This window comes from Chrysochloris asiatica, unplaced genomic scaffold, assembly GCF_000296735.1.
Source record: "Chrysochloris asiatica unplaced genomic scaffold, ChrAsi1.0 scaffold00059, whole genome shotgun sequence".
NCBI lineage: Eukaryota > Metazoa > Chordata > Mammalia > Afrosoricida > Chrysochloridae > Chrysochloris > Chrysochloris asiatica.
In genome coordinates this window covers 15,750,765-15,767,708 of record NW_006408577.1, presented here as the reverse complement: position 1 = coordinate 15,767,708, position 16,944 = coordinate 15,750,765, and the positions used below count along the sequence as shown (strand labels likewise).

General features: G+C 41.8%; 1 protein-coding gene across 1 annotated transcript in view; it reads left to right on the top strand.

Annotated features, from left to right (window-relative positions):
- The window catches only part of STAT1 (signal transducer and activator of transcription 1, 91kDa), a 56,657-nt gene that overhangs the window by 36,075 nt on the left and 3,638 nt on the right, over window positions 1-16,944 (top strand). The window contains exons 17-22 of the mRNA XM_006864051.1: window positions 5,412-5,461; window positions 6,540-6,634; window positions 8,510-8,655; window positions 11,105-11,290; window positions 12,666-12,741; window positions 13,818-13,920. Coding sequence (XP_006864113.1) covers window positions 5,412-5,461; window positions 6,540-6,634; window positions 8,510-8,655; window positions 11,105-11,290; window positions 12,666-12,741; window positions 13,818-13,920 — 656 coding nt within the window. The remainder of the gene's footprint in view (window positions 1-5,411; window positions 5,462-6,539; window positions 6,635-8,509; window positions 8,656-11,104; window positions 11,291-12,665; window positions 12,742-13,817; window positions 13,921-16,944) is intronic.

Genomic DNA, 16,944 nt, shown 5'->3' with positions numbered 1-16,944 from the left:
CTGCAAGCCTGCCCCTCACACCCCCCAGTATTCAGCACACAGTCCCTCTCTCTCTCTGGATCTAAAGTCCCCAGCTGCTCTATCGCTCCACGTCATTGTCTCTGACATGTTATCTTTTTCACTCATATAAAATTCGAAATGCATAAAACTGTCTGTACTTTGGTTTTTCCCTCCTTTCTCTCGATTTTGTTATCACTAAAAAGGGGTGTTAAAATCTGTTGACTCTCCCGTCTGCATTGTTAGCTAAGTGAGAATACCTCATCTTTTATAAAAGATTGAAAGGAATCATCTCCCTATTGCCTAATATTAACATTTCTGAGAAGAGTTCTTAGGGGAAAACTTTTTTAATTAAGTAAAATATATTACTCATAGCTAAAATAAGTTCCTCAGCAAGGAAGAGAAGGTCTTAGAAATCTTTGGTAGGAAAAAGAAAGTCTCCCTCATGGTAAGGTCTGTCACACCACGCAAATCAAAGGCCCGCAGATCGCCATGTTAGATCTCCAATGAATGGAAGTATTTGAGCTGTTTCTTTAAGCTTATGGATAACTTTTACCCAGATTTGCTTTGTGTGCCGCAGTATTGTATAGTCAATTCTTGTCACTCACAGTAGTGTCCCTATGCACATTGAATGCTGAGGTGAATACTAAACCATTGTTTATAGGGAAAATTACAGGGTTGGGATTCTGCAAGCCTCTGGTCACAACATTTTCATCACTTGACTAATACATAACCTTGCTTTATGTGTGTTTTATGTGTATTTAAAAGCACATTATTTGCTGATTCATTAACGTTGAAGTTATGGCCAACAGCACTAAAATTCATACCCAAATGAAGCTTACCCAATACATATATCTTCTACATAAGACACGCCACAGCATACTTGTGCTTAGGAACACTAGCTAGCACTTTATCACTGTGCTGAGGGGCCAATTAAAATGGCCAAATCGCCAAGAAAAATGCCAAAAGTAGTGACACTGAATAGACTGAGTGGCTACATGCTTGGCTCCATGTGAGAAAGAGCCGGCAGTCTGTGCCCATAAAGATTATAGCCCAGAAAACCCTCCGGGCAGGTGGACTCTGTCACCTGGGATCACTATGACACGGAATCAACTTGGGGGCACGTAACCTCAACAGCAGATGAACTCAGAAACTCAGAACCAAAACAAGAAGGTCAAGTATCACTTTCTTCAACTTCAGCTGGAAACGTGGCACATTGGACGACTCTCGTTTTTTACTGCTCTCTACACATATATGTCCATGAAAGACCACAAAAGTGCTGCGAGTATTAGTTTGGGGGTTTGTTGTTGATATTGTTAGGTGTTATCAAGTTGGTTTCCACTCATAGTGACCTTATTTATGCACAACAGAACACAGCATCGCCTGGTCCTACACCATCCTCAGAATTCTTGTGCGACACTTGCACCCATTTCTGCTGCCAATGTGCCAGTCTATCTTGTTGGAGGTCTTTTTTTTCACTGACCTTCCACTTTACCAAGTATGATGTCCTTCTCCAGGCACTGGTTCCTCCTGATGATATTTTTGAAGTATGAGATACCAAGTCTGGTCATCTTGGTCTCTGGCTATACTTTTCCAACATAGATTTGTTTGTTCTCCTGACAGTTCATGGTACACTTTCAATATTCTTCTCCAACACCATAATGCAAAAGCATCAATCCTTCTATGGTCTTTATTCCTTACTCAACTTTATTCCTTACTCAACTTTCATATTCCTTACTCAACTTTCATTTTCATATGAGAATACCATGGTTTGGATCAGCACATCTTAGTCCTCAAAATGACATCTTTGCTCTTGAACACTTTAAAGAGGTCTTATGCAGCATTTACCTAATGCAGTGTGTTGTTTGATATCTTGACTGCTGCTTCCATGAGTGTTGATTGAGTATCCAAGCAAAATGAAATCTTTGTTAGCTTCGATCTTTTTTCCATATTTCATGATGTTATTTACTGATCTATTTGTATTTGGGGTTTCTTTACATTGAGGTACAATCCCTACTGAAGGCTGTGGTCTTTGATCAGTAAGTGTTTTAAGTCTTCTTCCTGTACAGTCAACAAGGTTGTATCATCTGCGTATCTCAGATTGTTAATGAGTCTTCTTCCATTCTTAATGCCACACTCTTCTTCATATAATCCAGCCTTTTGTATTGTTTGTTCAGCATACATATTGAGTAAGTGTGGTGAAAGAATATAACCCTGGCACACAGCTTTCTTGATTGTAAATCATTCAGTATCCCCTTGTTCTATTTGAATGATTTTTTTCTTATCTATGTACAGGTTCCTCACGAGCACAATCAAAAGTCATGGAGTACTCATTCTTCTGTTTTATCCACAGCTTGTCATGATCCACACAGTCTAATACCTTCACATAGTCAGTAAACCACAAGTAAATATCCTTTTGGTATTCTTTGCTGAGCCATCTGGCATCAGCAATGTTATCCCTAGTTCCGTATCCTCTTCTGAATCTGACTAGAGTTTCTGGCAGTTTTCTGTTGATGTGTCTCTGTTGCAGTTCTCTGTTGCAGTCATTTTTGAGTTATCATGAATAAAATTTTACTGGCATGCTATATTAGTGACATTGTTCAATAGTTTCCACATTCTGTTGGTCATCTCTCTTTGGAATAGGCATAAATATGGATCTCTGCCAATTGGCTGGCCAGGTAGCTGTCTTCCAAATTTCGTGGCACAGATAGATGAGTGAGTGCCTCCAGTGCTGCATCCATTAGCTTAAAGATTTCAATTTGTATTCCATCAATTCCTGGAGCCTTGCAACTTGGACTTAATTCCTTTAGTACCACTGGCTTTTGATCATATGCTATCTCTTGAAATGGTTGAACATCGATCATTTCTTTTTGGTACAGTGTTTCTGTGTATACCTTCCATCTTCTGTTGATGCTTTCTCCATCTTTCAATATTTCGTCCATCGAGCCCTTCAGTATTGCAAGTTGAGGCTTGAATTTTTTATTCAGTTCTTCCAGCTTGAGAAATACTGAGTGTGTTCTTCCTTTTTGGTTTTCTAACTCCACGTCTTTGCACATTTCACTATAATACTTTGTCATCTCAAGTTGCTCTTTGAAATCTTCTGTTCAGCTCTTTTATTTCATCATTTTTTCCATTTGCTTTTGAATCTCTACACTGAAATGCAAGTTTCAGAGTCTCTTCTAACATCATTTTTGTCTTTCCTGTCTTTTTAATGACCGTCTGCGTTCTTTCTGTATGACGTTCTTTATGTGATCTTGATATATGGAGTTAAAAATACATTTTACTGAGTATGAGAATTGGCACATACAGAATCCACAGACAAGGTGGATTGATCCTACCTGTAACACCAATAAACTCTTTAGAACCAAAGGGCCCTCAACAGTATCTTCTCTTGACCATGGTGCTGTTGCAGTGACAGTTTAGTGTTGTTTGACACAAAGCACAAAATCATTTTATTTCATTTCTTTATTTGGTGAGTTAAGAAATATACTATGAATTAATAGATTTGTTTCTCTGCTATTCATAAGGTTTTCAATGACTAAAGATTCGGAAGTGGTTCTTCACTCTTTCTTCCTAGTCTATCTTTGTCTGGGAGCTCATCTGAAGCCTGTCCACCGTGGGTGACTCTGCTGGTATTTAAAATACCAGTGGCATAGCTTCCAGAGTCATAGCAACTCACAAGCCACCACAGCACCACAAACTGACAGACGAGTGGTGGATTGATGAAGATCAAAAAGCACAGCCTTCAGTATGGATTACATCTCAGTGTAAAGAAAACAAAAATCCTCACCACTGGACCAATAAACCACATTCTTATCAACAGAGAAAAGATTGAAGTTGTCAAGGACTCCATTCTTCTTGGATCAACTATCAAAACTCACGGAAGCAGCAGTCAAGAGATCAAACAACGTATTGCATTAGGCAAATCTGCTGCACAGGACCTTTTTAAAGTGTTGAAGAGCAAAGATGTCAGCTTGAGGACTAAGGTGCACCTGACCCAAGCCATGCTGTTTTCAGTAACCTCATTTGCATGCAAAAGCTGGACAGTGAATAAGGAAGACCATAGAAGAATTGATGCCTTTGAGTTACAGTGTTGGAGGAGAATACTGAAAGTGCCATGGGCTGCCAAAAGAACCAATAGATCTGTTTTGGAAGAAGTGCAGCCAGATTGCTCCTTAGAGGCCAAGATGAAGATGGCCAAACTTCATCTCTCATAATTTGGACATATTGTCAGGAGGGACCAGTCACTGGAGAAGGATATCATGAGGAAGACCCCCAACGAGATGGATTGGCCAAGTGGCAGCATCAATGGGCTCAAGCGTGGCAACAGTAGTGAGGTTGGCCCAGGATCGGGCAGTGTTTCATTCTGCTGTGCATAAGGTCGCTATGAGTCGGTACCGACTCGTGGCACCTAACAACAACAACAACAATAGATTTGCATCTCTTCTGCCGTAATGGCTTGCCTGTGGTTCTTTTAAAAGAAAAGAGAATGGACTTGCCATCTTTCCCCGCCTGGGCTGTTGTAATTTTTGTAGTTAGTAACACCATGCTTTCTCTGTTGTATTTCTTCACCTGTCTTTTCATTTGGATGAGCCACCTCCATCCCCACCCCACACATGCAGCCCACATCCTGTTGGGAGGATAGAGGAGGGAAATGCCTAATTAATGCTTAAAATAAGCTTGTAAAGTTCAGGTTTTACTATGGGAATAGGGTTGGTCTTAGTTTTAGATTGAATTTGGAAAAGCAACTATGGGAGAGAGGACCAAGGAAGTTTACAGGGAGGCAGAAGGCAATGATACTGGTTAAGAAGGGACCAAATTGAAACTTCTCCACAAAGTCTAGTGGGACAGGCTTCGATTTACCTCAGAAGGTAAGGTCGGCTGATGGCCTTGGTAACCAGGGTAAAATGAAGAGCGATTTCGGGAGACTGAACTCTTTTCAGACGAGAAAGTAAAAGCAGCTGAAGAGGAAACAGTGAATTTGTGGAAGTTTCCTCTTTTCCCAACAACTCTCAGATTGGGAGGCTCTGTAGTATGCCATCCATCCATTTACACCATTAACATCAAAGAAGTGTACACATGTTTAGACTGTCTCAATAGGTCCTTTCATAGAACCTATGAAGTCCTCATGTGGCACTATAAGATAAGCACAAGGTCTGTTCAAATGGACCAGCTGCTCCTCAGAAGCCCTACACGGGCTCACTATGAATTGGAACCAATTCAGTGGCACTTAACAGCATCACGGTACTGATAGTAATTACTCAGTTTCACATCAACATAGCTGAGAATATCAGCTTTGCATGTAGACTCCCTTAGATGAATGTTCTTTTCTTCAAATAAATGAGCCATCATTCCACCCTACGCTTCAGAATCAATTTCTATTTTCCTGAAAAACCTCCTTTTTATTTGTGTAGGTCCTAACGCTGGTCCCGATGGTCTTATTCCATGGACGAGGTTTTGTAAGGTAGGTCCTCTCTGGGTTTTATACCAATCTGAGCTCTTTTTCCTCTCCGGTGAGGTGCACATATTTCTCACGGTGGCATTGACATTGTTTGTTTATCTTGGCATGGTTATCTTCAGGCAGAGGGTTGAAGTCTAGTGTGAGTCTGACAGGAAGCATCTGCTTGAGCGATAACATTCTTTCACATCCAAATTGTGCCTTCAGTTTGTTCACATTGACCCTTTGTCTGACAGGACGTTTCCCACATGCATAAGGAAACGTGTTCCGTGCGCTGAGTAAGCATCCTAACTGACCAGAGCAAGTTCTAGGGGCCTGTGCCAAGCAGAGGCACCCGTTGGAGGGACTAATTGAATCCTGATGGTGGAGCTGTGGCACACCAGACTGCTAACTGCAAGGTCGGCAGTTCAAACCCACCAGCTGCTCTATGAGAAAAAATAAGGCTATCTACTCCTATAAAATTTGAACCCTGAGAAACCCTATCCAGGGTCATTGTGAGTCGGAATCGACTTGATGGTACTGGGTCTGGTTCAGTTTGGGTTTAGGGTGTCCAGAGGAGTCTCTGGACGGTGCAGATGGTCCAGCACTTGGCTGCTAAGTGGTGACTCTGAAAAAAAGGCCTGGTGATCTGCTGTCAGGTCACAGCCGTGAAAAATCCATGTGGAGTGTGGTTGTATTTTGTACACTCAAGGCCACCATGAGCCAGAAATGACCACACACACCTGGTTTGGGGTCAACAGACACTGCAGACAAGCGTATTCTCCTTGGATGTGGCTAGTGTGAAGGGAGATTTTGCCCCATGATTCATCGAGAGGTCAGGTTTCCTGGAGAAGGAAGCAGAGCCTGACCCAGGCAATGGAAGCTCAGTGTCTGAGCACCGTTAAGTGGAGAGGAGCTGTTGTTCCGGTCCAGGTGATGTCATTCCATACTGCAGCTAGCTGCAGCTCTGGACTGGCCAGACAGTCCAGCTTAGGCCGTAGAGGAATCTTTGCAAACTAAAATCTGATGGCGGGAGGGAGGCAGATCTGCTAAATCACTGTTTTGGGTTTCTTTGTTCCTAATGTGTGTATTTTTATACTTTCAGGAAAATATCAATGATAAAAATTTTTCATTCTGGCTTTGGATTGACAGTATCCTTGAACTCATTAAAAAACACCTGCTCCCTCTCTGGAATGATGGGTAAGGGCCATTGATAGATACATTTTTGAAAAATATATTTAGCACATGCTCCCTTATGCAAGGCTGGGGACATTATTTGAAAGATACGTGCTCTTTCAGGCTGACCGTTCAAGGTTTCATGAAGGTTAAAGCTTCATAAGGTTAAAATGACCCTTTTATAGTATACAGTGAAGTCCTGATGTGGCACTACAGGGTAATGCGCTGGACTGCAAAGTCTGTTTGAACCGTAAGGTTGGTGGTTCAAGCTCACCAGCTGCTCCTGGGAAACCCTATACAGGGTTGCTATGAGTTGGAACAGACTCAAAGGCACTAACATCAGCAGCAACAACAGTAGTATACGTATGTGTATTTTCAAAGTTTAAAAAAACCCAGCCACGTTCCATTCCTGCATTAATTCATTGGTTCAACAAAAAGTTCCTATCATATTGTCCTGAGAATGGCAAACCAAACCCATTGCCTTCACGGCGACGCTACTCATACCAGCCCTAAAAGACAGTAGAACTGCGCCTTAGGGTTTCAGAGACCAAATCTTTATGAGAGCAAACAACATCTTTGGACCATTAACCTTGTGGTTAGCCCAGTGCTTAAACCACTGTGCTACCAGGGTTCCTTATATTGCCCTTTTTATTGTTTTTAAGTGCTGTTGAGTCAGTTCCGACTCATAACGACTTGTCCAGGGTTTCCAAGGAGCAGCTGGTAGGTTTGAACTGCCAGCCTTGTGGTTTGCAGTCCAGTGCTGATCTACTGCATCATACCAGGAATCCAGTATTGCCCTTAGGAAGGAAAAAATTTGGTAAATTGTTTCTAAGTATTTTTTTAAAGTTTATTCCCAAAAAAAGGAGCTCTGGTAGCATAGTGGTTACGAATTGGGCTGTGAACCGCAAGGTCAGCAGTTCGAAACTACCAGCTGTTCTGCAGGAGAAAGATGAGGCTTTCTGCTCCCATAAAGATCTACAGCCTCAGAAACCCTGTACAGGGTTGCTATGAGTCGGAACTGACTCTGTGGCACATAACCACGAACCATTCCAACAAAAAACTTATAACTCGACCAGAAGTGCCAGAATATGAAACTATATTGTCTGAGCTGTCTCTTCCAGTGTAAACGTTGTTGTTGAATGCCATCGAGCTGGTTCCATCCCATAGCAATCTTGTATAGGGTTTCTAAGGGTCAGCTGGTAAGTTTGAACCACCGACTTTTCATTTCAAACCGACTTCGGTCCAGTGCTTATTCTACAGTGCCACTTGTTAGTTAAGTGCTGTCGAGTCGGTTCTGAACCATGGCAACCCTGTATAGGGTTTCCAAGTAGCAGCTGGTGAGCTTGAACTGCCGATCTTGTGGTTCAGACTAACCTTGCAGTCCAGCGCATTAACCCACAGTGCCACACAGTGCCACATGGAGGCGTGAAATTCAGACATTTTCATGACTGATAGCATCTTATGGTAACCATTATATCATTTCTTCTGGATATTAGCATATGTGTTTTATTAAAATCAGGAGCCCTGGTGGCTCTGTAGGATAAGCACTGAACTATTAACCACAAGGTCAGATTTCCACTGGAGAAACTTTACAACTTCAGAAGCACTATACAGGGTTGCTGTGGGTCCAAATAGACTCACTGGCAGTGGATCTGGTTTGGTTTGGTATAATTAAAATGCTTCTCGAGTGCCCAGTACATGATGTTAAAGCATGTAAACTGTATATGCCAGAGAACTTCAAAAAGTCTGTTGAAAAATGGAATGAAAAAAGATCATGGAATTTTTCCATTTGGTCATGTGATCTTCTGTTAAGTACCAGTTGTCTGATTTGTAAGTTAGGGTGAAAATTGGAGTCCTGATTGAACAGAGCACCTCTGCCAATCCTCTTTCAACATCCAGGTGTATCGTGGGCTTCATCAGCAAGGAGCGAGAGCGGGCCCTGCTGAAAGAGCAGCAGCCGGGGACGTTCCTGCTGCGGTTCAGTGAGAGCTGCCGGGAAGGGGCCATCACATTCACGTGGGTGGAGCGGTCCCAGAACGGAGGTGGTACGTGAAGGCGTGTGCCTCCACACACGCAGCTTCTTCACCTTTGGGGAAATCCTTCCTCACTACAAATCAGCCCAGACAGATGAACGTTTGACTTACAATTGTGTACCCTTTTCTGAGGTTTCCAGATAGGACTTAAATCACCATAGATATTTGTGAATCCGTACCTTGGACATAGTGTGGGAACGTTATTGTTAAATGCCGTTGAGTCTGTTTCAACTCATAGCGACCATGTCTAGGGTTTCCAAAGAGCAGCTGGTGGGTTTGAACTGTTGACCTTGTGGTTCAACCCAACCTCGCAGTCCAGTGCTGATCTTAAAGCGCCTTTCGTTTAGTTAGGCCCATTATTTTAGGTGAAAGATTTGAATTAGTATAATCTGCAACCAGTTATTGGAAGGGAACATTTTTCATAGGTATAAACTTGTAGTTTCACTTAGAGTAATCTCACATTGAAGCAGATTGTTTTATGGGAATGAAATGAAATCATTTTCTTTCTAAAGTGATTGCCTGTATTGTTCTGGAGTGAGCTTAAGTTGGCATCTGGAAACTCCAGCATTGTGGGCTGCTGAGGGAACATTCTTTGCCAGCTAGTAGGAAGAAGTCTGCGACTACTTTGAGCATCAATTGGTAAAGTGGTCCTGGGGGCCTACGTGAACTAGAGAGGAGCTAGAAGGCCCTTACTGCCCCACATGTCTCTGTCTGTAGTTCTGAAATGCTATCACAGAAATGCCAGTCTTCTGGGGTTGAACACTTTATGGCTTTGAAGGACACTTTAAACAGTGGGTTTTGTTTTCTCATACACACTGATGTCACCTGGGCAACTTTTGAACAAATGCTGATGCCTGGAACCCACCATTAGAAGCTTTCATCTACTTGATTTAGGGTCTGACTTGGACAGTTGGACTTTAAAATCTCCCCCAGGTGATTCCAGTGGGCAGCCAAGATGAAAACTGCTTTTAAAGCTCTGGTTTCTCTGTGACATAAATAAATCTATTTATCATCCACTAATAGCTTCATAAAGGCTTATAACTCCGGATAGAAATTGAGGAGGCTTCAGTAAAATTTGAATGAAAAGATAATGGAATTTTTCCACAAACTTTTTGAAGCTCCCTCATCTGTTATATTATTCATTGTTAGTTTTAAGTTAAATAACATACGTTTGTCTCCCCTCATGAAGATAGCAGCTCCCTGCTCATGGGCATAAGAAGGGCAGGCTTTGAGAGATGGTCCCCTCATTGATTGTCTCCACACAGGGTGAGCTGTTAATTCTCCACCCTGCCTTCACTCAGAGCCACTAAAGTTTATCTGACCAAAAAGTCCATGTATAAAAAAACTGGAAAACATTGGCATTATAAAATAGGTTTCTTGGGATAAAGCTGAACCAGAAGTAATAATGAAAATAATAATGAAAAACGGATGATTTTTACTCTTGTTTATAGATCAAAGATCTATATGAAGGATGGGAGACCAAAGTGCTTTGTTCCAATGGCTTATGCTTTCATTAGGATAAGATGCAAAAAGATGGGATGTTTTTCTTGAGAGAATGAGAGAACTGGGACCAGAGCCTCATGTAGACAGCAGATAGGAAAGCCTGTCCTTTTTCTCTTCTTTTGGGATAGAGTGAGAATTAGAGAGAGTATGCTGACAACCAGTCAAAGGTGAAGAGAACCCTTGGCAGACAGAAGTTTGAGCAGGGCAGCACTAGTGGCAGAGGCTTAGGATGCCAGTGTAGTCTGCCGCTCTGCACCAGACCAGCGAACCTGAGCAGCAGCCCGTAAACTGTGTGCACCCAAGAGGGAGTACTGTGGTCAAGAAGAAGGATTCTAAGATTAACTTAAAACCAGAAGCGTATTAGCATGCTTTATTACATTCAAGATTAGAGTGAAGGGTAGCAAATAGAATTTCTATTTGTTTACAATCTATTTTCATTTAAGAAAAAAAGTTATTTTTCATTTTGAAAGGAAAAACAAATTTGAGTCCATCTTTTAGTAATTTCATCTATCCCTTAAGTTAAGATGGCCCGATTAGTTATTAGTTATCTGCTTGCTGGTAGCATATTGTTGAAGAGGCAGATTTTTAAATATGTCTACTAGTGTAGCGCTGTAGGATAGATAAGCATTTGACTGCTAACCACAAGTTGATCCTTGGAAACTCTATACAGAACTGATGCTACGTCACTTCACAACAACCAAACCTCTTTGGGGCAATTTTGATAGTCTAAGCATATAATAACAATTTCAGTGCTATTTAGAGTAATGGTTGCTTTGATTTTTCTTTTTCAGAAAGAATCATAATTTAGAAACAAAGGAAATATACCACTATGTGTTGCAATTCCTAGATGGTTCGCTTAGATCCATAAACTCTCCTTTTTCTGCCCCCTGTCTCTCTCTCTTTCATTGTTTTTGGGAATTACAATTCCATGGACTCACTTAGCCTTTCTTCTTTGTAGAACCTTATTTTCATGCAGTTGAACCCTACACGAAGAAAGAACTTTCTGCTGTTACTTTCCCTGATATCATTCGCAACTACAAAGTCATGGCTGCTGAGAATATTCCAGAGAACCCCCTGAAGTATCTGTATCCAAATATTGACAAAGACCATGCCTTTGGGAAGTATTACTCCAGGCCAAAGGAAGGTATGTGGACACAGTGAGCAATCATTACCCTGATGATAACAGCACATCTCATTCATTCCTGGCTACTCAGAGTTCTCGGTTTTGTGGGGTTTAATGACACAGATTTGCCTTTGCCTTCTTGTAAGTGTATGAGGGCTAGCACAAGTCCCACCTCTGTTATCCCATTAAACCACCAGTGAAGTGGTGAGAGCAGGCTTTCAAAAGGGCAGTAAGGGCAGCACAGTTGAAATGTAACACATTATCTGGGTAGACAATAGGTGATAAAATAACTCCTGCTTTTCGGGGTATTGGAAAAGTCCATTGCTGGTTTTGTGTGATTGTTACATTATTATCCTTTCTATATGGAAAGGGGTAACAGGTTGGACACCCATGGTCACCTGATTTATCCCAGCCTGCTGGTGATCAGGACCCCAAGTAATGAAACAAGTTAAACACTCAGCTGTTAGCAGGAAAGTTAGTGTTTCAAGAAGCATCTTGGAAGGCCTGGTGATGTATTTCTTAAAAATTTACCATTGAAACCCCCATGGAACACAGTTCACTGTGACACACATGGGGCCCCATGAGTGAGAGTCAACTTAGTGGTAACTAGGTTTGCCAGTAGTCACACTGAGAAAACCAAGACCCAAGAGAAGTGAAGTGCCTCATCCAAGGTGTCCCAATGATCAGATCCTATTATTCTTGGCAATTACTATTAAGAGTAGGCCTAGGCTTAGAAATTGGGTCTTCTACCTCTCAGTCTTAAGGCGCTCTGGTAGCATAGTGGTTATGAATCAGGCTGCTAACCTCAGGGTCAGCAGTTCGAAACTACCAGCTGTTCCACAGGAGAAAGATGAGGCTTTCTGCTCCCATAAAGATGTACAGCCTTGGAAACCCTGAACAGGGTCGCTATGAATTGGCACCGACTCCACGGCACATAACCACCACCACCTCTCAGTCTTAGCCAAATTGCATTTGTGAAAATACAAGTTAGACCCATCTGGTTTGGAACATGCCAACAAAGTTAATTTTAGAGGAGGATGAGAAATCTCAAAATTAGAGCAATTACCCTGCATTGAAGATGCCCCAACTTACATTTAGCCATGCTAGTATCACTAAACCACCTGTCTTGGGCTCCCATTTCTTGTTGAATTTGAAGTCCAAGGGAGAGGAAGTTCTCAGCTGGACTCCTGTCCTGATATCCACCTCCCCACCCCACCCTTTTTCTACTTGCTTCTGCATTATCATCAGAGTTTCAGGTGACCAAGGCAGGGAGGTCTTGAAAGTTACTGCCAACCCTAAATCTCCATAGAAATAAGGAGTGAAATTGTGACCAAAGAGAGGTTGAGTGCTGTTTCATGTATGATCTCTGCTGATGGCTACATGTGTTTGCTTCTAGCACCAGAACCAATGGAACTCGATGGTCCTAAAGGAACTGGATACATCAAGACTGAATTGATATCTGTTTCTGAAGTGTAAGTGAGCACTGAAGAGGGCCATGGTTAAAGACCTCAAGCCAGCCGTGTTCCTGGCTGGGGCCTGTTGAAGATGCTTGCATTTTGCTTTTTCATTGTAATTGCTCCGCCATCACAGCTGGACATGTTGGGAAAATCCCAGTTAGAGATCCTGGTGCACTGCCAATCAACATTTTACTGCCTTTTTTTAACAAACAAACAAACAAACAAAAACAGCAAAGTTGTATTTAAAGTATATTAAGTTCTCCAAAACCTGATACTTTGAATAAGTATAAATAAAATGAACAGAAATTGATCAGAGTGGGAAAGTAGTTATTTTCAATCCAGAACAGGCCAAAGTACTGATTGAGATACATTTCCTCCGCTTGGTTTTATTTTGTTGTTTCATTTTATAAAAGGTAGAAAATAAATTTGGAAAAGTCATTGTCAGTTGTTTGGCCTGCAGCCATATCCTGGGGTGAATGGATGTAGCCATCATGTTAAAACACTCTGTGGAGCAGCTCCATCTGCATACAAACCTCCAGGTAGGGACGAGGGGCTCCCCAGAAATTTCTCTGGTGCTTCTCTATCCAGGAAAAGCCGAGAAGCATCGTCATCATCTCGGTGACACCACCAAATGTGTTCGCATTTCTAGAGTTCACCAGGTTCCTGTCTGGTTATTGTGTCCTGATTCACATCTTTAAAGTCCGATAACATTTCCCAAGGGGCAGGGTTGGGGACACAAACCTCCCATTTTCCATTCTTTTCCAAATGCATTTTACGAATGTATAGAGTCACCAAAAATAAAAATAAAGTAAAAACAATTTTAAGTCCCTGGGTGGTGCAAATGGTTAAATGTGTTTGGCTACTAATGGGAAGGTAGGAGGTTCGAGTCCATTCCAAGGTGCCTTTGAAGAAAGGTGTGGCAATCTACTTCTGCACAATCAGCATTGGAAACCCTAAGGAGCATAGTTCAACTGTGACACACATAAGGCCATCATGAGTTGGAATCAACAGAAGCAACTGGTTATAGAAAAAAAAACATCATAGCGTGTACCACTGGGCATTAAAATGTCCTTTCTTCTCTCCCCATTTAGTCACCCTTCTAGACTGCAGACTACGGACAACCTTCTCCCCATGTCTCCCGAGGACTTCGATGAAGTGTCTCGGATAGTGGGGTCTGTAGAATTTGACACTATGGTAAGTAACGGGACCCGGGTGGGATGTCACCCTCAATGAGTGTGTGCTTTCAGGCAACAGAGCCGCCATGGCTGATTCGGGCCTGCCTGTGGATACCAGAAGGATCCTCTGGTGGAACCAAGGAAAAGGTCTTGATAGGATTAGTCATGGCAGGTTGGAGCCAGCTATACTTCAGCAAGCTACATCACCACCGGGATTTTTATTCTAAAAGTAAAGTGATCTTTCAGATATTTACAGCTTCCTCCCTGTCTCTTAAAGTTGTCTATGTAGATATTTCATACATGAAGGAGTAAGAGTTCTGGTAATAAAATGTTTCCTTTGGCCTGTGTCTATGAAGAAGTGTTGTTTCTAGGAAGGGAGGAGGAATCTGATGCGTGAGAGTTACAATAATAATAGACTTGTACCTAGCTAAGGAGCCCTGGAGACTCATTGGGTTAGTCAATGGACCACAGGGTCAGTAATTCAGACCCCCCAGTAGCTTTGTGGGAAAACGATGAGGCAGTCCAGTAAAAACTTACAGTGTGGGAAACGCACAGGGCACAGTTCTAATCTGTCATATAGGGTTGCTGTGAGTCAGAGTCAGTGGATGGTGGTGGGTGGGTGGCTGGGTGGGTGGGATACTTAGTTAGCAGCAAGGAAACAATTTCACCTGATTTGTGTTTGAAAACTAATTTGTATTGCTAGTGGTACAGCTGTGAAGGACTTGCCAAGAGTTAAAAGATTCAGCTAGTGAAGCAGTTTACAAGTGTCATGATCAGAATGTGACCATAAAAGAGACAGTCTTGCTTTGGAAGTTATGTTTGCAATATATCAAATAGCACTGTTTGCCTTCCAGTCTGAAATCCAGGCTCTTGAAGATTTTGTTTGGTTGGCTGGATTTTTACTGATGCTATTTAAAATTTTGTTTCTAAGAATTTGCTTAATACTTAACAAAAACAAAACCCTGGAAAAGTATTTGTGTTTTGTTATGAGGGCAAAAGTAAGATGAGTGATCGGGAGAAAAATGCCCTATTCAAACATTTAGGATCATGTATATGTTCGTAGTGGTTACGAATCAGGCTGCGATCCACAAGGTCAGTAGTTTGAAACTACCAGCTGCTCCATGGGAGAAAGATGAGGCTTTCTGCTCCCGTAAAGATTAACAGCCTCGGAAACCCTATGCAGGGTCACTGTGAGTCGGAACCGACTCCACGGCACATAACAACAACAACAATACGTTTATACTGTATCAGTAATCTCTGCTTAGATTCAAGTTTCTGGTATGTAACTTTCTTCGTCATCCTTTTCTTCAACTGAAGTACTGGCTAATATCTGTAGAGACTGTACTGTCTCATACTTTTCTGATTGCTGACGATGGAAACAGATTGCTTAGAAAACTGCCTAGACTGTGTAGGAGCAAACTCTGCTCCTGTTGGCAGGTGTGAAATGAACTCTTTACATATAGCTGACTGCCGTCTAGTCGATTCTGACTCATAGTGACCTGATTTGTTGTTAAGGGCTGTCGAGTTAATTCTGACCTATAGCGACCCTGTATAGGGTTTCCAAGGATAAGCTTGTGAGCTTGAACCACCAACCTTGCAGTTCAAACGACTTTGCAGTCTGACGCATTAGCCCACAGCACCACACCAGGACTCGGAAAGGACAGGGTAAAGCTTCTCCATAGGGTTTCTGGGATATAAAGCTTTGCAGAAGCAGACTGCCCATTTCTACCTGCAGAGCTATTGGTGGGTTTGATTAGCCAACCTTTAGGGTAGCAGCCCAGTGCTTAAGCCACTGCACCATCAGCATTCCTTAGCTTATCTATGAAGCTACATACACAGACACATACACACACACACACACACACGGAGGTTTCAGAAAGTTTGTTTAAACATTCTGATATCTTTTAATTCCATTTTTTCTACAAGTTTTTTGATGCTCCTTCAAGTATACATGTCTTATATGAAATATTTATAATCCTCTTACAAAAGTAGAACAAATGTAAAGCACTGTTGAGAAAAATGTTAGATCTACCTGTATTGATAGAACGCAAAACTGGGTTGACCTGCTTTCATGCCTCACTTGTTGTTCTTGAGCAAGTGATGACATGTCATCACCAGCATCATTCTTGAGCAAGTGGTGGCATTTATTAGAGTCTGGACATGTGCCAGGCACATAGCCCTCAAAACAACCTTCTGAGATAGGTGTTTCTGCTGTTCCCATTTTTACAGATGTGGTAATGGACCTTCCAGAAGTAAGTAATGACTAAGATCAAGCAGCTTGTAAATGCTGGGACAAATGTTTCAATCTACCCAGTGTCTCCAAACTACAGACTCTTAGGCACTGAACTAGATTCTTTTCCCACGAAAAGCTAATTTTTGTGCCATTTAAAACATGAACCCTGCATGGGACCAAGTGTGTCCTGCATTTGGGATTTAGTAATCTGTCTTTGCCATTGTCTGTAAGATCCATGCATTCCCTCCTTCTGCACAATTAATATGGCTGTTTTTCTCTGGTTGATACCATGAGAGCAATTTAAATACAACATTAATTGGATTTTCAGTAAATGTATTGGATAATTTTTTGGAGATTTGTGATAATTTTGGGGGAAAAAAACATTGCAGACTAATTGCATAGCCTAGAAGTTTGTTTTTTTTTTTAATTAAGAAGAAGATATGCCATGAATGCATAAAATTTGTATAGATACTGGTCTATTTTATCACTTGTATAAGGAGCTCTGGTAGCAGAGTGGTTACAAATCAGGCTGCGAACCTTAAGGTCAGCAGTTGGAAACTACCAGCTGTTCCTCAGGAGAAAGATGAGGTTTTCTGCTTCCGTAAAGATTTACAGCCTCGGAAACCCTGTCCCAGGGTTGCTGTGGTTCGGAATCACTCAACAGCATTTAACAACAACAAGGAGCTCTGGTAGTGTAGTGGTTACGAGTCGGGCTACTAACCTTAAGGTCAGCTGTTCGAAACTACCAGCCATTTCATGGCAGAAAGATGAGGCTTTCTGTTCCCATAAAGATTTACAGCCTTGGAAACC